Source organism: Dermochelys coriacea, chromosome 6 (assembly GCF_009764565.3).
Source record: "Dermochelys coriacea isolate rDerCor1 chromosome 6, rDerCor1.pri.v4, whole genome shotgun sequence".
NCBI classification, from domain to species: Eukaryota; Metazoa; Chordata; order Testudines; family Dermochelyidae; genus Dermochelys; species Dermochelys coriacea.
The window spans coordinates 91,107,535-91,131,568 of record NC_050073.1 but is presented as its reverse complement, the minus strand read 5'-3'; the positions used below and the strand labels follow the sequence as shown (position 1 = coordinate 91,131,568).

At 38.9% G+C, this 24,034-nt stretch overlaps 1 protein-coding gene across 1 annotated transcript in view; it reads left to right on the top strand.

The window, feature by feature from the left end:
* Positions 1-24,034, top strand: part of SEL1L (SEL1L adaptor subunit of ERAD E3 ubiquitin ligase) — a 56,086-nt gene that overhangs the window by 29,649 nt on the left and 2,403 nt on the right. Inside the window, exons 7-20 of the mRNA XM_038405894.2 lie at positions 2,432-2,485; positions 2,565-2,624; positions 3,971-4,052; positions 4,744-4,898; positions 6,525-6,581; positions 8,358-8,426; positions 9,182-9,259; positions 10,706-10,768; positions 12,474-12,561; positions 12,904-13,052; positions 14,364-14,529; positions 16,711-16,785; positions 18,768-18,940; positions 22,553-22,681. Coding sequence (XP_038261822.1) covers positions 2,432-2,485; positions 2,565-2,624; positions 3,971-4,052; positions 4,744-4,898; positions 6,525-6,581; positions 8,358-8,426; positions 9,182-9,259; positions 10,706-10,768; positions 12,474-12,561; positions 12,904-13,052; positions 14,364-14,529; positions 16,711-16,785; positions 18,768-18,940; positions 22,553-22,681 — 1,398 coding nt within the window. The remainder of the gene's footprint in view (positions 1-2,431; positions 2,486-2,564; positions 2,625-3,970; positions 4,053-4,743; positions 4,899-6,524; positions 6,582-8,357; positions 8,427-9,181; positions 9,260-10,705; positions 10,769-12,473; positions 12,562-12,903; positions 13,053-14,363; positions 14,530-16,710; positions 16,786-18,767; positions 18,941-22,552; positions 22,682-24,034) is intronic.

Genomic DNA, 24,034 nt, shown 5'->3' with positions numbered 1-24,034 from the left:
AAACTTCTGAGTCAATGGCCCAGTGCTGGCTGTTTGGTTTTGGCTATGGGATTTACATAAAGATAACTGCTGACAGTTAAGCTCTTTCAAGATTATGTAGGCTCCACTGGGAATTTAACAACTGTTGGATGAAACATAATTGCCCTTTTAGTCACAAACATACGTGTTTTTAAATTTTCTAGAATTGTGGACTTTTGGTTTCAAAGGCTGTAGGTATCAACACAGAATTTTCATTAAATATTTACACATACACTTTATGCAAGGTACCAATATCTGATTGTGAAGGAAAGCCTCATCCTGACACTTTAGACTTTAATCTGAGATGGTTCCACCCCCCCGCCCCCATACTTCTCTCCCTTAATTTCTCTTGTTGTGTCCATCCACTTCCTCACACAGACCTTTAATGTCAGACCTAAGTAGGAGGCTGAAAAATAGTTTTTGTTTAAAATGTCTTTTATAAAAATATACAAACTTCTGGTAATGGAATGGAACACAGCTATTCCTATAAATATAACCATGTGCATATACTAACCATATTAAGTGGAATTTTTTTTTGTTCTAAAAGTGCCTGTGCTAGTCTAAAGACATTATACAGTCTAAACATATGACCAGTAATGTATTACTTCAAAGATCTCCTGCCCCATTCAAGTATAATTCAACCCCTCGTCCTGGAATCTTAGAACACGGATATTAAGAGAACGAATTTTATGCTCCATCATACAAATGGAGGTGATTCAAAGGCTTGTTAGCAGCACTGCAGTTTGTTTGTAACTTGTCTAAAGGGTACAACTATTGTTTGAACCGGTTGTCTAAATTAGTATTGTTCCCCTTCCCTTACTCCCCAGCCCTGGCACAAACACAATAGGTTTTTCAGAGCTAGCAGTCAGGCTCACTGAATTTGTTATCAATGTGTTTAGCAGCTCTGAATATCTTGAGAGCAAATTACAGGCAATAGAACTTTTTCAGTGACTCTTACGGTGCAGGGCTGCTAAGTACTGGAAATATCAGCAGGAATACTTGTATTTTTTTTTTTTTTCCGTTTCTAAAGACTGTCTACAACAAGGAGGGATTCTTGAGGGAGAGAGCTAGTATTCATACTGCAGTACCATCACTACCATACATCTACACTAGAGGTTTTTAAGTGGAATTACATATTAGTCTTCATTCCAGGACACACGTTTGATTGTGGTTACAGATATCTGTAGATTAGTATTTATAAACCTGTTGGCTATCAATTAACTCTAGTTAAAAACAGTACTATAGACAAACGCTCTGAGATCCTGTCTCCACAATTTCAGGCAATGAGGTCCAGATCAAGACTGATGCATGATTCGCCCGTAGCTTTGCTACTTCTGAAATACTGTATGCAGCCATCACCAATAACTGATCAGCTGGTGTGGCTACAATAGACTTCTGGTTTTGGTGGAATTGTATTAACTGTTTGCTGTAGGTGAAGTCTCTTGATTATCCTAACATGTCAAACTGTGGAAGTTAGCTCTTACAGTGTCACACACAAATATATCTTCTGTGTTCTCCTTCTGCTGGCCCACACAGCTGTACCAGGTGGCAGAGCTAGAGCAATACTTATTTTTGTTTTTTCTTCAGAAGGTTTTAGATGTCCTAACTAATTTTACAATCGCAAATGATTATTACCCAGCAGCAAAACTGATCATATACAAATAATGAATTAGCTCAGCCAGCCAGTAAATTAAAGCAACACACCTGCCCCCGGGATATACACTCAAACTCTGCCCCGGCCAGATTTATGTCAAATAGATTTTGCAGCATATCTGAAAATCCATCAGCTCTGAGCTATTTTGAACCAACGTGGGGAGAAATTTCCACAGTCCCAGAGCCCTTTTGGAGAACACCCTGCCAGCAGCTCCTTCTCTGTGTAGAACTTAATTTTTTGTATACAGCATTGAAAATTAACTAATCCTCGCAAAACACTCCATGGGAGAGAGAAATTATTTCTAGTTTACTAATGAGGAAACTGAGGCATAGGTTAAGGTGCTTGCCTAAGGCAACTCAGCAAGTTTGTCAGTCATTATTAGATCTCTAGAGTCTTTGGCTTGCAGCTCTACGCGCCAGTGGATACTACACAGCACTGCCTCTTCTAGAACATAAGAGAAATCCATGGTAGCCTACTTGACCTTGGAGAAATCATCTACTTTATATTTAAAAATAAAACCTGTTGCAACTGAGTTAGACATGGGTGTTACCCAAATAAAGTGGATTTTTTTGGTCTGCTTATATGCACTCAAGTACCTGTTGTGTTTTCCAGGTCACTGCAACTTCATAGCAGTATAGGTTCTAAACTGTGACAAGTCCTTTTTCTTGTCACTTTAAACATTTACCTTTTTTTGTTCCTAGTCTACAAACCTAATCCTAAAACTTCCAAACATTCATTGGCTTGTATTTTTAATTTCAGGCTCTTGGATTTCTCTATGCATCTGGCCTTGGTGTCAATTCCAGTCAAGCTAAGGTAACTCTGTCAAATCTTCACTTTTGCTTTTATTTCACTTCAGATGCAAATGATTAAATATCTTCTTTTCTTATTTTAGGCCCTGGTTTATTACACTTTTGGAGCTCTCGGAGGAAATCTGATAGCACACATGATTTTAGTAAGTGAGATTTCATAGCTAATTCACAGAACTAAAGTTAATAGAAATGCTCCTTTTTTATCTAATTTTATATCTTAATTATTAAGATCATGAATGTCTTATATTCTAAACACCTAAAAGTGTAGGTGCTCAGTTTGTACACACATGCTCTAGTGTTTAAAGTGCTTCTTCTTGCCCACGCATTCCATTGCTTTTTAATACAGAAACCTTCCACAGAAGATGGAAACTAATCCTTAGGGCTCGAGTCTCCTTTCACAACTGTTTTTATCCTTATTTATCTCCAGGGATTTCAATGGAGTTACTCCAGAGTTATAAATGAGAGGAGACTCAAGCCCTTAAAAACCAAAGCAAGATCTTGTTTTTCTCCAGCTGCACATATAAAACACACAAATAGAATATGGCATATAAGATGCAAAGCCTTTAAACAGAATGTGTTAAATTGTTGCTCTTGAGGCATGAACATCTGTTTAGTAGTTTTGTGTGATTTAAAACACAAGGCTCATTGGCTACACTTGCATTCATTTGTAGGGCCCTACCAAATTCACAGCCATGAAAAATGCATCATGGACTGTGAAATCTGGTCTCCCCCCATGAAAACTTGTCTTCTGTGTACTTTTTACCTTGTACTATACAGATTTCATGGGGGAGACCAGCATTTCTCAAATTGGGGGGCCTGACCAAAAGGGAGTTGCAGATGGGTCACAAGGTTATTTTAGGGGGGTTGTGGTATTGCCACCCTTACTTCTGCGCTGCCTTCAGACCTAGGGGGCTAGAGAGTGGCAGCTGCTGACTGATGTCCCAGCTCTGCAGGCAGGAGTGCAGAAGTAAGGGTGGCAATATCATATCATATGCCATCCTTTCTTCTGTTCCACTGCTGGAGGCAGCTCTGCCTTCAGAGCTGGGCTCCCAGCCAGCAACCGCTTCTCTCCAGCTTCCCAGCTCTGAAGGCAGTACCACAACCCCCCTACAATAACCTTGCGACACACACACACAGACACAGACAGACAGACAGAGCTCCTTTTTGGGTCAGGACCCCTACAATTACAGCATCAGATTTAAATAGGTGAAATCATGAAATTTACGATTTTTAAAATCCTATGACCATGAAATTGACCAAAATGGACCATGAATTTGGTAGGGCCCTATTCATTTGTGTTAGGACTAACTGGCTGACATCCGAAAAATCCTTCTGACCTTGTATTTAACAGTATGTCTAATCTTAAGCATTTCTTCTGCTGTGAAAAGTTGATGAAAGTCGCATGAGTGCATCCAGCTATTTAACTGCATAAATGTCCAATAAGTGGCTGTATAACAACTGATGGTTCCTTGCTTTTCTATCTTTGCAGGGTTACCGGTACTGGGGTGGGATAGGAGTCCTTCAGAGTTGTGAATCTGCTCTCACTCACTATCGACTTGTGGCTAATCATGGTAAAAAAAAAAAAAAATTCATATTAATGAAGGAGCAAATCTAGAATTACCTACAATATTTGTCTGGGCATACTTCAAAATATTTAGAATTTTATATTCTTATACTTCCATTAGTTGAACACACTGGTAGGTTAGCTCTTACAGATATTGTAGATCAATTTATGATAACTTTTTCCATGTGTAAACTTTAAATTTAAATTTAAAGTTTTAATTCTGAAGGATACCAAAGTACTTCAAATTGATATTCCCAGGCAGAATTAATCTTATAAATTAACTGATTTTTCTAGAAAAACGTAATAGGTTTTTGTATTTATTTCAAAAACATCCTTTGAATTCTGGAATTTCAGAGTTAATGTTGGTTGTGGAACCTAACCTGTCTTGCACTGTGCACCATCCATGTACGGCAGAGTCACAACCAAAACTGTCTACTCCCCTTTATCACATGCCTACAATACTCAAAATCATAGCATAACTAGTTTGTTCTTGAGAAGTACTTACTCTAATATAACGGCCCATATGCCCAGTTTATGGGATCTGAGTGAATGTTTGATTTCGACAAAACCAGTCTTTTTGGTGGTGTGCCAAAAATGTAGCTTTCAGTTGAAAGTTGTCTGCAAATGGCTTACTTTATATGTCTTAGTATGTTAACTTCATGTTGCTTTCCTTGTTCTTCTCATCTTCTTGTCATCAGTGGCTAGCGATATATCTCTGACAGGTGGCACAGTTGTGCAGAGAATTCGCTTGGCAGATGAAGTGGAAAATCCAGGAATGGCCAGTGGGATGCTGGAGGAAGATTTGATTCAGTATTATCAGTTTCTAGCAGAGAAAGGAGATGTACAAGCACAGGTATGATCAGTGTGACACAGTGGGGTGGGACTCTTCCAGAGGCTGTTGGAGCAGTTGCAAATGCGTGAAGCTTTCAATAATCCAGTTTCTTCTCTTGCTCCCAGACCAACATGGTTACTAGAACTGATGAGAAATTTTTCACTGAAACATCTTTTGATGGAAAATAGCTTTCTGATTATATTTTTGTTTTGTTAAAATTTTCAGGTATTTGTTGACAAACCAAAACATTCTTGGTTTTCAAACTTAAAAATTCCACCAATAAAAATTGACGAACACAATTTTTTTGGGGGGTGGGGGGGTGCTTGGAAAATAAAATTCCTCTTTTGATCAACATTCTAATGGTTGCTTTCCTCACACCCTGAGGATGAGAGAGCTTTGCAACACTCCAACTCCTCTGGCCAGTTTAAGAGCAGAATTGGCTGTTCTGGAGGGAGCCTTGGCCAGAAGGACTGTCACAGTGCAGGGCCTTCAGGGCAGAGGACTGCTGAGGGTCTTGGAGAGACCAATATGACCATAGTTAGGTATCTTGTCTGTGGCTGTAAGAGGGCTAGATTTAACTAGAAGAACTGTCGTGTGCAACCATGAATGTTCTCCATCCCCCTTTGTTGCTGTTTTCTGCCTCTGTTTAGTAGAACCCAATAGAATTCTAAGTAGCACTAATGCTACATTAGAAATGTTCACCCTAAGGAATAAACATGGCACACTGGAGTGGCCTTTGGACTAACAACATACCAACCATGTATGGCCAAAAGGGAGTTGCAGATGGGTCACAAGCAGTGACACAGTTAAGTAGAAGCCACCGGGTCTTTGGTGGAGTTCAAAAGCTGTCATGAAGAAATGTAGAGTAGTCTTCATTTAAAGTAAGTGTTTGCCAGCAGTGATCTTGCAGTGTTATCTGAGATGCCTAGTTAATTCTTGTAAATATATGGAAATACTCGATTCCTTATACTGCTGTGTTATCACTGATGGCAAATAATCCATTGCATGTAAAACTAATTGTTTTCAGTCAAGTTACCAGTGGACAAGTGTCCACATCACAACTGTCATTAATTGGCTCCTTTGTTAACAATCTCAGCAGAGAGGCCATTGAAAATAAAGTAGCCTTTCCAGATCAGGTTTGGGGCACACTGATAGGGCCAGGTGGAGGAAGCGTGGCCTGCCACTGCCCACATTGTATCTATTTTCTGGGTAGAGGATTTTGCTGTCTGCAAAGTGTAAACATGACTTCCTTCCACTACATTTAATCCACATTAACAGAAGGAATCAGAAAGAACTGAGAGATAACTGACCATAACAAATAAAGGATTGAGAGGATATGATTTTTTAAAACTAAGGTAACAAATTCAAAGATGTTCAATCTTTTTTTTTATATCGTAACAAGGATCTTAAACCTGGAGGAGCTAACTCATTTGCTTTAGCCTTTTGCCTCAAACTGTGGTGGCTACTAAAGCAGAATAATTTTGTTTTCAGGCTTATTTCCTTTCATCTTTATCGCTAATAAATAATTTGGTATGTTGTTTGCTGAGCATGTGATTAATTTATTCAATTTGTAATTGTATTGCTTGTGTATAAAGCTTCTGTATACAGGGACACACAATGCATTAAGTTTTCATTTTCATTTTTCAGGTTGGCCTTGGGCAGTTACATTTACATGGAGGAAGAGGAGTGGAGCAAAATCATCAGGTATCCATTTTACATCATTGTTGGCCTTTACTGATAAATATAATGATTTACAAGAGAGTAAATTGTCTAGTCCTCCTGAAAAACTAAAACTGTTGTCTAAATGTTGGGTTGATACAGCAGTTGTGACTGGCTTTCTTAGCTAGTTGTATGCACTATTTTGATTGGTAGAAGGACCAGATTCTCTCCCTGCCCCCACATTAGTTGAAGACATTGGAGATGAAGTCAAAAATACATGGCGCAAGATTCCTGTACATAAGAGACAACAGACTTCATTGCATATCTTGGTGACTGAGCTTTTGCATGCAGAAGAGGCTTTTCGTGGTCTGCTGATGCATACATTTGAAATTAGAATCTGGCCCTTGTTGTTTACAAGAATTGTTGCTAAACAATAAATATACTCTTTCATGGCTGAATAAGCAGCAAATGGATGTGTGGCTTTCAGTACTGCCAGGTGTTCACAATTCCTAGCTCATTGCTGGGTTAGCTTATGCAATAGGAAGAAATTGATTTGCTGCAAAGGCAGGCAGAATTTTTAAAAAGCTTATGTGATGGTAAATGAAGAGCTTGTGTAACCCATAAGACTCGGAGTGGGCATGTCATGAAGGTGATTATTCCAGATTAATTCCCAATAAGAGAGTGAATGAACTCTGCATTTGTCTATAAATCAACTGAAAACAAACAAAAACATCCTTTTGTTCAGCATTGTTTTTTATCCATATGTATCGTTCAGACTGGGCACAGCCACAGAGTCTGCACTGAAGATGGAGGCAATTTGAAATACCTAACATGGAGTTTTGTGACTGCCAGAGTGATAGTGTTCCCACTCGCCCCTCAAGTATCAATCAAGAATTTATAACCAAGGAGGCCTCTTAGAGCCAGCAGCTAGTTCTGGTCAAACTGAACTTTAAATTTAGCCGATTTAAATGAGCTTTCCCTATTGACATCAAACAATCCTGGGTATTCAGCTCAGAATAGTACAAAATCAGATCTAAATATCTACCCAGACTGGAAAATGTCCTATGGACACACATGTCCCTGCAGTTAAGTTTTTTGGGATGAGTTAGGCTAGGCTAGTAGGGCTCAGCTGCATAGACTGCTCACAACTGGAAAAATGAGGCATCGCCTCCCTGAATTTTGGGAGTGTGCCAGGCCCAGAGTGGCTGCTGGTCTAGGTATGCAAATTATGTGGGGGAACCTCCTATTATGTATATTTAATCATTCAGTGAACTTGGGCAAACTGTCTAATTAAACAGCTCCTATTTCACAATAGTGACGCTCAACTTAGTGTTAAAATCTTGGTCAGAATTTTGGCCATTCTGTGCATAAAAAGAGAGAGCCATACTGGAGATAGAGAAAGACCAGACAGGTTTCATGCATGGCAGGTTGTCCTCAGACATTGTGTGTAGCTTTTTCTATGGCGGAGAAAAAAAATGCACCTGGAGGCAGTGCTCTCAAAATGGATTATGGAAAAAGAGCTGTAATTCTAGAGTGGATTTAACTTATGCAAATGCCTAGAGAATTCATCTTCTGAAACAGGTTAATATGAAGCTGTTTTGTAAATTGAAATTAATGGCATTATTTTTGACCCCTCTTGCTAACTCATGGCATGCCAAGGGATGTTCATCTTTATGTTGGAACCTTTTACTGTACATCACAAGCAATATTTAGTAATATACCTGTTACCAGGGGAGTGTAATATAGAATCTACAAACACTATTTGTTTATGGAGAGGAAATGTTTTTATTGACTACAATACTTTTGGACTCTTTCTTACAGAGAGCGTTTGAATACTTCAACCAAGCAGCTAATGCTGGTAACTCGCATGCCATGGCCTTTCTAGGAAAGGTAAGACGCAAGTATTTCCAGCGCATGCAAATGTGGATGACTGTTTCATTGAGGGTTGCTGGGTATTCTCCACCTTTTGAAAATCAGGATGATTATTTAGTTGTCTAATTAAAGACTTAAGCTCCTCAATAGGCATTCATTTTAAAACAAAGCCTCTTTAGAGAGACAAGGAGGGAGAGGTAATCTCTTATTGGACCAACTTCTGTTGGTGAAAGAGAGACACTTTTGAGCTACACAGCTCTTCAAGTCCTAATGCTTTACAGGAAGGTGTAAAACTTCACAATAATCATTGTTTTAGTAATACAAGAGTTTTAGCTCTGCGTTATTCACTCCTAAGCCTTTCCAGCATATTCGATCTATGTGTGTATGATATACACTACTGTTAATGGAGAAATATGGTAGCTCAACTTTTTTCCAGAATGCCTTTTGATGAAATACAATAGTTTCCGATAACAAAGCCTCCTAATCAACATCATCTAATTGGTTAAAGAGCAATTTCTTTTCATAGATGTGTTTTTTCTTGTATTTTTAAAGGACCACTATTTAGCTTTTAGTCTAAAACCGCATCTTTTCTTATCTATACATGTTGAAATTTGCACTAAATAGAAATTTTTTGTATATTTTCAATGACAGCCAATAAAAGATATGGACATGCATTCCACATGGAAAGTTAGTCGAGGTTCTTCACTTCTCCTACCTAAAACTAAACTATGCCCCTTAATTAATTAACTGTTAGTTCTGCTTTTGTCTCCTAGATGTATTCGGAAGGAAGTGATATCATACCCCAGAGCAATGAGACTGCTCTTCAGTATTTCAAGAAAGCTGCTGATATGGTATGTTTTTGGTGGTGTGGGTTTGTGTGTGTGTGTTTGTTGTTTTGTTTTTAAACTCAATTTAAAAAATATAAAGGCCATATCTGCTGAAAGGTAGATCATGATTGTTCACAAAAGTCTCCCTTTGACTTCATTTTTTGTAACTTAAATAGCTAAAAATTCATATGTAAAGTACTTTACAAACATAGACTATTTCATAAGACCTAAAATTAAGTTCCTGACCACAGTGCTTCATGGAGTCTGCTCAATGCAACAGGTGCAACAATTTTTTTATGACCTGCAACTATTGCTTCTGGTTTAGATGTTTAAATCCCATCTCTAAATTTCCCCTGCAGTGTGTGTGTGTGTGTGTGTGTTCACTTACTCTCCTAAATGGTTGTATAGCAAAGCTGTAAATTAAACTGACACTGTGTTCTACCATGGGCTGCAGTTTGTTTCTCTTGTCCATGCACCATATGCTTTCATTTATTTTGATAATATGATCAGATTATTTCATTAAGTTTTAAATACAAAAGAAGCTTGAGCATTTAAAATTTTTATTTTATGGAAAGATTAGCTTGAGGCAGAAGTAGCCTTCCGGGAAAGAAATATGGTGCATGTATAAAATGTGGTGAGAGTGAAGTTCTTTGGGTTTTGGGATGAAGTGCTAGTACTTTTCGTGCTCTTCCATGCCCTGCAAGATAACAACTAAGATTAGCAACTTGATTACTGCTTGAATTTGTCTAGATACCTGAAGTGAGATTCTCACCCCCTTTTCAGACCTTTTATACCACTCCAGCACTTTTTTACTCAGCGTAACAGGATCCTAACAGCCCTGGTTGGGGGAGATTCCCCCCAGTGCATGCACTGTGGAACACAGCTGTATAAAGCTGCCTTCAGAGGAACACTCACAAGCCCTGGTATATGGAGGTGGATGTCAGGGGCAGAGCCATAGCACACAGTGCGGTAGAGATTCTAGGCAGTGCGGGAGGCCATAAATTGACCATTCCAGAGAGGTTGTCATAATTTAGGGCCCCAAAGCTATTTGCTACACCACGGGTCCCTCCAGCGCTTGGAACAGCCCAGACTCAGGAGCACACATGTGGCTGAAAGCTAACTTAGGGCCACCTCCCCTTGGGGCCTGCAAGTTCTGTGCTGTTTCTCTGAGAGTCACAGCATAGGTTCTCACTTCAGGTGTTGGGTACATCCTAGTTTTCTACTGAAATTAATGGAGTGGTAACAGAATAAGGGTAGCACAATAGGCATCAAGGAGAGACTAGCACCATAGGTCTTAAATAGGGACAGTGGCATTTTAAAGAGTGTATGAAAATCTGTTAATCTTCAACAGTAGTTATCCTAGAGGATATTAAAGGACATATTAAAGACTTTGGTAAAACTTGTAGCCAGGTCTCTTCTCTCCCCCCCCCCTTTTTTTTCCCCTCAAGTGTTTTTTTTCTTTGTTGTCAGGGTAATCCAGTTGGACAGAGTGGGCTAGGAATGGCTTATCTGTATGGAAGAGGAGTTCCAGTGGTAAGTCTGAATAGTATCTTTTCAGTCCTGATCACCTTGTGGAAAAACCAGTCAATTTCTAAAATACCTGGTTGGTAAAAGAGAGGTATAATAATCTTATTTGCTGATTTTTTTCCTTCATAGGTAATCCATTTTTAGTTGCTCAAATCCCATGGATATAAGTCGTGAAAGTAAAACTCCAGTACTGAGAAACATAATACCCTGATATTTTCAAATAACTTGAACAGCCAGTGCCCATTAAAGATGTTACTAGTCACAGGACTGAAATAATTCTTAAAATACAAAACCTACTATAAAATGCTTTTAAAATCCAGCTTTATTTTGTCTTGCAATTAGATGTAGCTCTGAACTATTCCTTTTTATTTCTTGGTTCAAGGACATGCAAGTCTATATGTAGATTTTTATGGAAATCTGCAGGGACAAATGCTTGCATCACTTGCCTTGCTAGTGATTCCATGTGCAAGATATACCTTCCTGGAGCTCTAAGTGTTCAAACAGCTAAATTCAAGGTGTCTGTAGTTGAGCTGAACTATTTGAAAGCTAAATAGTGCAGCTAAGAGGTTCTAGAGCCGTTTTCTCCTGAAACGGTACAACGTGTCCATTCCATGTAGCTAAACAAACTAATTATGTCTATGCATAGCACTGCAATCTGCCGTTGTAGTATCAAAACTTTATGGATACCTGTCCTATAACTACTGGCATAGGTTTTTGAAGCAGAGGTTTGTTGGAGAACCTGTAAAGAGTTCAGTGATTTCTTGGGTGTCCTAAAAGACTGAATTAATAGCTCCATTTTCTACACTTGCAGACAAGTGCTAGAAAATAGTCTACTCTGAAGAGTACATAAAAATCATAGAAACATAGTGCTGGAATGGACTCTGAGGGTCATCTAGTTCAGTCCCCTGCACTGAGGCAGGACCCTAGTATACCTAGTCCACCCTAACAGGTGTTTGTCTATCTAGCCTGTTCTTAGAAACCTCCAGTGACAGGGATTCCAAAATTCCTTTGGAAGCCTAATCCAGAACTGAACTACCCTTATAGTTAGAAAGTTTTTCCTAATACTTAGTCTGCAGCAAGGGAGATTTAGATTAAGCGGAATACTTCTTGTCCTGCCTTCAGTTGAAATAGAGAACAATTGATCCCCATCTTCTCCGTAACAGCCGCTAACAATTTGAAGACCATTATCAATTTCCCCCTCACTCTTCTTTTCTCAGGACTAAACATGCCCAGTTGTTTTAACCTTTCCTCATAGGTCAGGTTTTCTGAACATTTTAGTAGCTCTCCTCTGAACTCTATCCAGTTTGTCCACATCTTTCCTAAAATATGGCTCCCAGAACTGGCCACATGCTCCAGCTGAAGCCTCACCAGTGCAAGGTAGAGCAGGACATAGTCTCTTACATGTAACACTCCTGTTAATACACCCCCCAAAAATCATAGCTTTTTTCACAGCTGCATCATGTTGTCTTACTCAGCGGAACTCTTCTTTTGTGTTTTATATGTAACTCTTCTACATAGCTGGACAAGAAGCATTAATGTATTTATTCTCCTGTTGTCAACAAAAACATATTTTATAGAGATTTATGGTTATATAATCCATTCTTGATGCACAGATGCATGCATACAAGTCCATCCTCATATTGATGAGGATATATCTCCTTAGTGTGCCACCTTGCTAGGCTCTATAATGACTCAACCTGTCTTACTGCAGAATTATGAACTGGCATTAAAGTATTTCCAGAAGGCTGCAGAACAAGGATGGGTAGATGGACAGCTTCAGCTGGGCTCCATGTATTACAGTAAGTGGCTTCAGAATGTTGTTGCATTATGTATTCACTAGATGGCACTGGGACAATAGGAGTGTGTTTAACATATATGAGTCAGTACTGTATATTCATCAGAAGAATTTAGACCACCTAGCACAAAATATAGTAAAATAGTCTTCATGTTGCTTCAGTCTGAATACTTAGACCTTACCTGATGGCATTTTTCTTAACAAATTGCCTTCAGCTACTGTTTAATTGTTTAAATTAAAAACACAACTACTATATCCTTCATTTTGGTTGCAATTCTGCATTTGTGGGTATTCATTTGCAATCTCTCAATAGTGTTGACCTCTGGCGTGGCTTCTTTCTTTGTAGATGGCATTGGAGTGAAGAGAGACTATAAACAGGCTTTGAAATATTTTAATTTGGCCTCCCAGGGTGGTCATATTCTGGCTTTCTATAACCTGGCACAGATGCATGCCACTGGCACCGGGGTGATGCGCTCCTGTCATACTGCTGTTGAGGTGAGGACCTCTCTTCATAAATTTACAACCCAGGCTAATTTGTAGAGCTGGTCAGGAGTTTTTGATGAGATTATTTTTGTGGAAAATGCTGATTTGTCAAAACAAAACTGTTCATAAGAAACGGTCGGTTTTGTTCTGAAAAAAATTAAAAACGTCTTGATGCTTCTGAAATAAAAATTCCAGGTTTTTTTTGTTTCATTTTGAAATTTTAAAATAATTAAAAAATAGGTCAAAATTGAAACAATGTTTCAATTGATTCCAACCAATTTTTTTTTCCAGACTGTTTATGAAAATCTTCAAGATTTTGACTTTGCCCCCATACAGGACAGGAAAATTTTCAAATTCTTAAATGTTCTTGGGACAGGAAAAGGGTTTCCCATCCAGTTCTACTAATTTGTAAAACTGAGTGAAAGTTACTGACTTTGTAAGTAGGCTGCAACTCAGTTGAAATCAGTGGAATTGTACACTTCCCCCAGTCCCCACTAGTGTTGAATTTTTTCTGTTGAGTTTAGACCCTATTTCACAGTATAACTTGATAAATGAACAAGCACCTATATATTCCATGGCAAGGTTCCTAGATTCTGTGGCACTCTCTGCAATGGCATCTGGAAGTGTTGCAATAGCTTCCCTTAAATTGAAAGAAAAAAAAATCGGGGAGGATTTTTAATATGAAGGCAAATGATACAACCAAGACAGTAGTCCCTATTTATTTTGAAACTTGAGTTCTCCAGCTGGGGAGGGCTTCAATATTATCTTTGTAATGGAGAGCTAGAAACTTTTTTTTTTTTTTTTAAAGCTGAGATTTTGAAGTAATGTGGATTCTGCCGCAGATTTTGTGGAGTGTGTGGGCCTTGTGCACAAACATATGCATTACAGACAATTTTGAATACTAAACAGCTCTTTCATAAAAGAAACAAGAAAACTGGTAACCTTGTTTTTCCTTGTGCTGTCTTGCCTGGGATACGTATTCACTTTGCTTGGGTTAGCCACTTATTCTTCACACTGGCTGAGGTATGGACCTCCTACAACAGAGACTGCCCTTTGGATCTAGAGTTATACTTGAAGAAACCTAGTGTTTTACTGGTTTGTTTTGAGGCTGTTGTATTCCTGCTGTACTTCCATTGTTAAGGTTGTGCTATTAGACTATTAAGCCACTTAGGTCCTTCTGTGTTTCTTCCTGTTTCCAGAACCCTTATTATCCATTTAAATAAACTGTTTCAAAGGCTATCTAAGATGTACCTCTTCATATCCTTTAAACAATAAACTTCTGAAGAAGCTTCTGATAATTGTGTGTTCTTTTTTTCCCTACAGTTATTTAAGAACGTATGTGAACGAGGGCGCTGGTCTGAGAGACTCATGACTGCCTACAATAGCTATAAAGATGGTGATTCAAATGCTGCTGTGGTTCAATATCTCCTATTGGCAGAACAAGGCTACGAAGTGGCACAGAGCAATGCTGCCTTCATACTTGATCAGAGTAAGAGGCTATGGTAGCTTGTGTCAAAAAATAGCTCACTGTGGATTAGTGGTAACTGTCCATTTAACATGCAATGCATCATCAAGCAAGGCATACCTAGGATTAAATAGCTGGTCTGAACTAATAAGGTTGCTTGGACAGCAAGAATTCTCCCCCATTCTGACTGCCTCCTATATCCAGAAGTTATTGATTCTGTTTCTCTTGCCCTGTAAGAATATTTTTCTGGTCTGAGTGTTAATGAACATTTTGAAGTCGGACATACCTGTGTTACAGAAGGAGAGGGTGGGAAAGTGAGGCCTAGTGCTTTTCTTCGTAGTGAAGAGTTGTTACCCTCTTATTTTTGACTAGAAAGAATGACAGATAGTTAGCTGGGCAGCTGAGCTCTTTTGTTAGACTTGAAAGAACTGCTTAGTAATTTAAATCAAGCTTTACTAAAAATGGGTGACCAAAGTAAAGTCTGTTGCAATACAGCAGAGTTATCAGAACATATTAGAAGTAGAGTGATGCATGGTTTTTAAAAAAAATCGAGACATTTATCAGAAAAATGCTGGGTTCCTGCACTAAGTTTTGTGCGGATCTCAAAAATACAACTGTTATGAGCTTTGTGTAATTACCTTTCTAACTAAGTCAACCTATTGACTACTAGTAGACTTCATAGTTTTGTTTTGAATGATGCTAAAAGGTGCCACACTGAGCACCGTGATGGCTTCAATAGCCAAAAGGGATACAACAATGGCAGGGTATTTTGGAAGCTTGTTCTGTCAGTATGTCTCAGTCTTGATCCTGAAGACATCACCTCTAAGAGTAAGAGGACAAGTTTCCATGGACTCTGAGACTGCCATTTGTGGTGTCACTCTTAAAAAGTGATCACATGTCCATTGGGGACTAGACTGACACAAATTCATTTTACTAGGGTATCAATTGCTGCCGCATAATATTTCAAATTTGAAACCAGTACTTTAGAATTGAAAGAATCTTAAATGGAATATTAATCTCTTAACCCATGCAGCACTTCCACAGCCATCCCTTTTTGTGTGAAACTGTGTCAATAAAAGCCTAAAACTTCCACACATTTCTGAAATGGATTCTAGCACTGCACACAGTGGGTAATTTTTCTTAACTACTTAGATCCTGTCCCTTCAACCATGCTTGGAGGTTACATGCTTTTGAAACTTGTACCCCGAGTTAAAATAACTAAAATTGTTCAACTCCTGTATTCAAAAACTGTGCTTTTTAAGGCCAGATTTTCAAATCTGCCCAGCTTCCATTGAAAACAGTGGGAGTTGCTGAGTGCTGAGCTCTTGGGGTGGGGGGGGGAGAATCTGTTCACTGTATTAGATGCCAACATGGGAGCTAAAATTGTGATAATCTGGCCTCATTAAAGGTGTTAAGTACGCTGGAAAATCTGGCTCCTAAAAATGTTGGGCTGTATCACAAACTATTCCAGCTCCCGTTAGAGTAACAGTAGCTGTTATCTGCAGCACAAATTGTCTACAAGAGAAATAAATTTTATATTTTACTATGTCATATGTTTTCTAACTTGTAAGCCATTCTGCAAAGGAATGGTATAGTGCTACTATTGCAGGGATCAGCAACCTTTAGCACACGGCCCACCAGGATAAGCTCCCTGGCGGGCCGGATCTGTTTGTTTACCTGCCACGTCCGCAGGTTTGGTTGATTTTAGTTCCCACTGGCTGTGGTTTGCCATTCCAGGCCAATGGAGGCAGCGGGAAGCGGCGTGGGCCGAAGGATGCGCTAGCCGCTGCCCAGGTTCCCCAAGGACTGAACTGGCCATGCGTGTAACTTAGAGCAGGCTGCTCTAAATTACTCCAGCTAGAGAAATCTAGGGAATGTTGCGCCATATGTGGATTGCCCCTTTGTACTTTTGGTCCACTTGGGAACCTAGAAAAGGGTATAGAATGGGAGGCATAAAGGTAGCTACACCAGCTTTACACCACCCAAAATTCTGTCCCCTTTGCACCACAAGTGGAGCACAGAGAAGAAAGAACCAAAGGTCAGAATCTGACGCATGATCTTTGAGGCAAAGCCGTTTAATCCAGCTCACCAAAGGTTTTTGTAAATGGTGAACATGGACACTGACATGCACGTAATCAGGAAGACAGTATGGGGGTTCTGTGCCCTGTTCCTGCTTGACTTAATTACTTGCTTTTTTTCCTGCAGAAGAGGCCAGCATAGTAGGAGAGAATGAGACTTATCCCCAAGCCTTGCTGCATTGGAATAGAGCAGCCTCCCAAGGTAAGTCACAATTCAATGATGACAATTTCACTTTGAGCACCTGGTCTAGTTTCTTATCTATAGGATATTAACTTTACTAAGTAGGTTACACTCTCCTTTCCAATAAAACAAGTGTAGTATCGACAGACCGTTACTTTCTGGGTCATTCCTTGACTGAAGTATTCTGCTATCTGTCCAGGACTTGCTCTTTATCCAGTTTTCAATATGAGAATTGGCTCACATACTACTTGATTGTTCTGGGGATTAGACGAGATTCAGTGACTTTCAGCACTGCAGCATTATAGGCTTTCCTACTAGCATGGCTACTGCTCCCAGTGATTTCCCTTCTAAATCACTACTTTGAAGGATTTATAATTACTATGACAATAATCAGACAGTTTTTGTAGTCTGTCTCAAATCTGTTTGATAGTCCTTGATTTGAGTGCAAGCAATAGCTCGCTGGTTTGGGGCACATCTCTTGGGGGGTTAGGTTTTCCTATGACTCAAAGAACAGATTTATTTTTCAGAAAGCTGTTTCGCTGGCCACTGGCCAAGATTAAAGTAAGTGCTGGTGCTGTTACAGAGAGACTGGGTAAGAAGGAAAAAGTCAAATATTTAAGATTCTTTCAGATGGCACATCCTCCCAAGCATATGTTGGTTTAACGGTCTCTGAACTGATCCTTGAAAGACATAATTTAAAGTTCTAAGCGCTGACACTGAATTACGAAGGCTCGCTGGAATTCCAGATTTAAATCCCTACAGGCTTGATTCAGCCTTTCATCCTTCTAAGCTAGAGTGCCATGCAGTTAACTGTGATGATGGTCTCTGGAGTGGATCCTTATAAACTGAGGCTCTGCACACTGTAGCCACTGACTGTCCCATGGCTCCTTTCAGAAAAGTAGAGGTTTACCTGTGTGTGGTTAGGAAACTTTCCTCACCACATCAGGTATGCTCTGTAGCGCTTACCTGGTGCCCTTCAACCCAGAGATAGGTATATTTCAGTGGTATCAGAGAGACAAGGTGGGTGAGGTAAATATCTTTTATTGAACCGACTTCTGTTGGTGAGAGAGACCAGCTTTCGATCTCCAGTAAAAGATATTACCTCACCCACCGTGTCTCTCCAATATCCTGGGACTGACACAGCTACAATTACACTGTATATGGAGATATCTTAGTTTGCAGTGCACAAGGCATCTAGGAATCCTTCAGGCCATAGTAGATGCAGATAGGTTGAAAGAATTCCATTGACTTGGGTAGCAGCTCTGGGAGAGGTGTATTTACTACAGCCAGGGAAAAACCCCTTGTGTTGCTGTAGGAAGTGTCTATGCTACAGTGGTACAGCAATGTAGCTGCACCTGTGCTGCCGAAGCGTTTATATTGTAGACATACCAAAAGTTTTTGGGCATGAGGCACAGATCTACAGTGTTGGCTCCAACAAAACATTGGAAACGTGGAAAAATTGATGTATGAAAAAGACTAACACACCAATCCATTTGGCAATTATTTTTTGAAAAAGCTAAAACTGTAAAAGTGTCTCTTTTCTGAACAGGCGGGGGTGGGAGTATATTTTTAAATTAGCCAATATATACGACATTGTATGGTAAAAATATGTAAGATAAAAAATTAGCAAATAAAATAGTAGCCAAACCATTATGCAGGACACCCAAACATATTTTATAGATTTCCCAGAGGCTTCAGTCAATCTTAAACTGCAGTTATTTTGCTAATACTTCTGTGAATATGGAACCCTTCATTATTTTATTACTTTGAACACTTACATGAAAGCGGGACAGTTCAGCTGGTGATGCTCTTATGAACACCTTGGGAATAAGATTCTGTTTTCATTGTGCAAGAAGAAAAATAAAGCAAATGATATGATGTACAAGACGTATTGAAACAAAATGCTTTTCTAGAAATCATCAGTGCATCTTAAAATGAAACTAGAGGAACACCTTGCATATCTCACTCGTCTCTTATACTTGTACTGCCTTTCCTCTAATTAGGTTACACTGTTGCTAGAATTAAGCTTGGAGATTACCATTTCTATGGCTTTGGTACCGATGTTGATTATGAAACTGCATTTATTCACTACCGACTGGCATCAGAGCAACAGCATAGTGCCCAAGCCATGTTTAACCTGGGATACATGCATGAGAAAGGACTGGGCATCAAACAGGTGAGCACAGCTTGATACAAGTAAATAGTTTTAGTCAAAGTATTATTTATTAATAAATATATTTGTATTGCAGTAATCCCTAGAAGCCCCAACTGAGATTGGTCCCTGCTGTGGTAGGCACTATATACAAGCCTAAATAGGATGTAAATAGACTGACAAAGGGTGGAAGGCAGGAAATATCATTATCTCTGTTTTGGAGATGGGGAACTGATGCACAGAGAAGAGTGACTTTCCCCAAAGTTGCAAGATGTCTGTGGCAGAGACAGGAATTGAACCCAAATCTCCTGGGCTAACACTTCCAAAGCTTCCTAAGAGATTTAGGAAGAGGGAATTGGGTGTGCAAATCCTTTAGACGTCTTTAAAATCTCAGCCTAGAGTCTAAAGGAATCTGGAAAGCATGAATAAATAGATCATTTGGTCTAGTAAACCTCAACCCTGTTCTCACTCTTTTGTGTAATGCGTGGTGAAGAATATATGTACATATAAGAACTGCTCAGAACTCATACATTATTATAGGGGCATTTAGTAGCAATCTGTCTCTGTGTTGCCTATTACTTTCCATCTAGAAAGGATTCTTGATCTTTTATTAATTTTATTTATTTATCTCTCACCTCCTTTGCAGCAGGTCTTTGAAATCCAGCATACACTCAACCAAAAAACCAAAGCACATTTGTCTTTCTTTTGTTTTGTACCCCCCCATCCCCAATTAAATTCATTCAAATTTTCTCAGAAAGAACATCTTTTTAAAAAAATCTCTATTTCTCTTCTCTTTCTTGGGTTCCTCAGAAAACTTTTGGCAGCGTGCCAAGATAATTAATCATGAAAATGCTGGACCCCTGCTGTTGCCAAAGCAGCAGCAGACAATATACAGAACACCTGGGTGGCAAGGAGCCAAGCCATGGACCCAGCACATGTCCTTAACAGTCCTGTCTCCTATTGTGGGAACATTACATGGGGTAGGAGGGTCCCCCTCCTCTGCAGGGGGGAAAGAAAGGAGCCAAGCCAGAGCTCCCCCTCATCCACTTCTTGGAACTAGCACATGGCTCCATAGACCCGTAACCCCCTCTCCAAAAAAATCTCCCTTTTGATGGCAGCCTTCTCCTGTTGTGAGCTAGTGTGATTAGTCCTATAACTCAAACGATAGAAGTCTGTGATGCAACGCTGAAGATTCGGGGTTCAAACTGTAATGATGGGAGAAGGGGTGGAGTGCAGATTGTTCCAGATATAAAAAAAAAATTATCTTTCCTTAACGTACACACAAAAAGCCAGGAAATTGCATGTAAAAAACTTTATTTAGGTTGGCAAGTCAAGCCATTGAAAGTTATGAAATGCCAGATTTGCGATTGCCTATGCTATCTTCATTTTGTCACCTTATGTGTATGTATTATGTATCTTTAATTGCACGGTAATATACTGATTTTCCACAGAACCTCTGCCCTATTCAGGGCATAGGTTGGTTTCACAAGGAGGCAAAATTATGGTTGCAATAGGCAACCGTAAATCTCTCACTTCATAATTTTAGAGTATTTGCGTTTGAAACTTTAATATTCTCTTAATGTGTGTGGGGGGTGTATGTTATAATAATAATAATAATAATAATAGGCAGAGCAGGTAGCAACACCTCTTACGAAAGTGGCCCAACATTTCCCATTATAAGACCCTGTTTTCAGTTGCTTGTAACTTTTTACTAAACTGTAACTGTTTGGGAAGAAATTTTGCATGCTGGGTGTCTACCTCAGGCTGAATACTTTGTGGAAGATTTCAGCCAAATGGATCAGCAAGAATGAGTTTAGGAAAATGTTTTTGCTCATTTTAAAAAAATCACACAACCTTTTCTTTAAAAAGCTTTCGTGTCCCCATGCTTTGGAACAGGGACTTGAAATTAGAAATGTGCCTTTTGCCATCTCCGTGAAAATCTATTCAAATTTGGCAATGTTATAAACTTTTCAAAAATCATTACTATGTGCTCTGTAGAGTTATTAAATTTTAGCATCTAAATTTCCAAAAATTGCATAGGCAGCCTTAATTCTGGCATTAGCTAAAATTTGATTGCTTGGCTTTGCAACCTTAGTGTTCTTTTAACAATCTTTATTTGCCTCGGGGGGGGGAGGGAGGGTGAGAGTGTGGGGGGGGATGGAATTTCAGGCAGCTTTTTAAGTATTAAAGAAAATACAGATCATTACTCACATTAAAGAATTATAATAGGAAATTAGAAATAAGACTCTTTCAATTAAGAAAACACAGCAATTTACAAAGTTTAAAGGAAAGCCCAAGTTTGTGTTTACAGTAAGTAAGGATATGAACATACCCTGTTTTCACTTTCACTAGTCAGTCAACTCATGCTTTTTCATTTAAACAAGTGCTTCCTGACTTCAATCATTCTCAATTTTTGAGGTGTTTGTAAAAATAAATAAATAAATTGTGTTAACATCAATATTTCTTAGAATTTGTCCCAAATGAGATGCTTGATTATGGATTTAAAAACAGAAGTTTTTCGAGGGATGGAAAATGGATTGAGAAGAACTATTTTTATTGCATTGGTTTAATATTTGAGAAAAATGAGTTTGCCAAGTTCTATTAGCTTCTTTTTAAAAAAGACTCTTGATGTGGGGGCTGCTTTTAACAAGTATCGTTAATGTTCAAAATTGAGTTTGCACCTAACAAATTTATAGCAAATATTTTGTGTAAAGAATAAACTTACTAAACATTCTCCTTCATAAAATAGCAGAAAGAAATGGAAATACAAAATGCATATAAAGTAGTGTATAAACTGAACACAACAGTTATGATTCTAACTAAAAGCACTAACAAACTTTATGGCTAACTTTATTTCCCTTATTACTGCTAGTATAGCACAAGTGTGAAAAGGGAAGTATTCTCTTTCACCTTGAACAAAAAGCTTGCTAAGGGAGATTTCTAAGGAATTCTCTCAACCTTTCTTTTATTGAAATAAAACAACCAACAGTAAAATAGCTAATATAACCCATCAGCACAAGGTGTATATAAGATGGTTTTCTGTATTTCTTAAAATTCTGACATAAATTAAGGCTTTGTCATATAGCAGGAAGCAGATTATGGAGTCACTTGGTAGCATCTGCATAGTTAGGGTTGCATTCTAAAATGGATTCAATGAGGCCTAAAATGCTGGGGCTTGGTTGGTTGGTATTCTCTAATGTATGTGGCCAGTCTGCTATAGGAGTGTCTGCGGAAGAGTGTTTTAGGATGAAGGCTCCCCTACTGCTTTGCAAAGTTCTGTGGGTGTATTAAAATATATTGATTGAACTGCCACTCTTACATCAATTTCAACAGTTTTACTCACACAGATATAAAGCTAGCATAGATGTGGATGCAAATACATGGCCTGAAACAGAAGGAGGTGAGGTAGAACAGATCTTAATGAAATAAAGTTGCCACAAAACAATTCTTCGTTTGAAAAGGCCTTTTTTTTAATGAATGGGCATTATTGGCTCTTATCTAGCAAACAGTCAAAGTATAAAAATTCCTTTTTGGTATCAGAAGCTCTTGACCCTGAAGTAACTGCCAGCTTAAATACCTTAATTTTGTTTGGGTTTCTTTGGAAATAGATTTCAGTGTATTATGTATTAATTACAGGATATTCACCTTGCAAAACGCTTCTATGACATGGCAGCTGAAGCCAGCCCAGATGCTCAAGTTCCTGTCTTCCTAGCACTCTGTAAACTCGGGATTGTCTACTCCTTGCAGTATGTACGAGAAACCAATGTAAGTAATGCATACGCTTAAGAGTGATGGCAAGGAATCTTTATTCCTAACTCTGGAACTTCCTTAGAAATGGAAGCAAAGCATCGCATCCCCAACCCAAACTGCGTACCTTTTAGGATAAGCTTTTCTGCACTGTCTTGTTTTCTTCTATGTCTCCAAAAAAATGGAAAACAATGCCTTTCCTACCTCTGCAATTGCAAGAAATTGTGTGGGATATACTCATTTTATCCTAATAATCCCCCAATCAGTGTTCTAGACGCTGTGCTAATACTTCCTTCAGGAGAACTTTCCTGGCCCAAAACTTGGTAACTTATGTATGTGAGCAGGTTTCCCCAGAATTAAGCTTACCATCCCAGGAACAGCATGCCAGTGTTTATTTGCTTTCCTTCTTTGTGGCTTGATCATACTGTATTTGCACTCCCTTATATGCAACCATAATAATTCCACCCCAGTCAGAAACTATTATCAATACAATTATTGTGCTGTTCTCTCAACAGGGTCTCCACATAGTGCTTAGTGATGGGCATTAAAGAAATGTTTGTCTGGGTACTTGTATGGCCCCCATCACCATATTATCTGACTGCCTCCGATGTTCATTAATTTAATGTATTCCCTCAACACCCCTAAGGACAGGACACGCAAAGGGTGAAAGCAATGATAATGCCCATTTTGCAGAAAGGGAGCTGAGGCACAGAGAGATTAATTGATTTGCTGATGGTCAAACAGGAAGTCTGGGCAGAGTAAGAGGCCTGGATTCAGTTCCCTTAGACCTGGTTCAGTGCCATAAGCATAAGACCATCATCCCCTTCTCTCCGTTTCTCCACTTCTGGTTTCTACTTCTGCACTTTTGTTCAGGACATTTGGCAGGCTCCAGCAAATGAAAAGAAAAAAAAAAAACTTCAGCATTCATCAGAAAATAAGCAAATGATACCTGAACTACTGCAAAATTCTTTTCCTGTAGTTTTCTTGCAGATGTTAAGTCTTGAGCTCCATGGAAGAAAATACGATAGGAAAAAAAAACTTCAGTCTGAAGGAGGAGCAGAACAGTTTCTATTAGTTAATGTGGCAGCATGGGTTCTTCTTGCCTCAGGCTTAAGACTTAAAGAACCCATGCTGCCACATTAACTAATAGAAACTGTTCTGCTCCTCCTTCAGACTGAAGTTTTTTTTTATGGGTACATAAAGATATGTAACTACATAAGAAGAAGTTGCAGGTGTTCATTTTATAGTGCATAGCATTTCCTGTTGTAGCTGTTGAAACCGGAGCTTGATTTTGGTTAATCTGTAATGACAAATATTGGTACTGGTGTATTAAAAGAAAACTGCTAAAAATAAAACATACAGGTGGCTTTC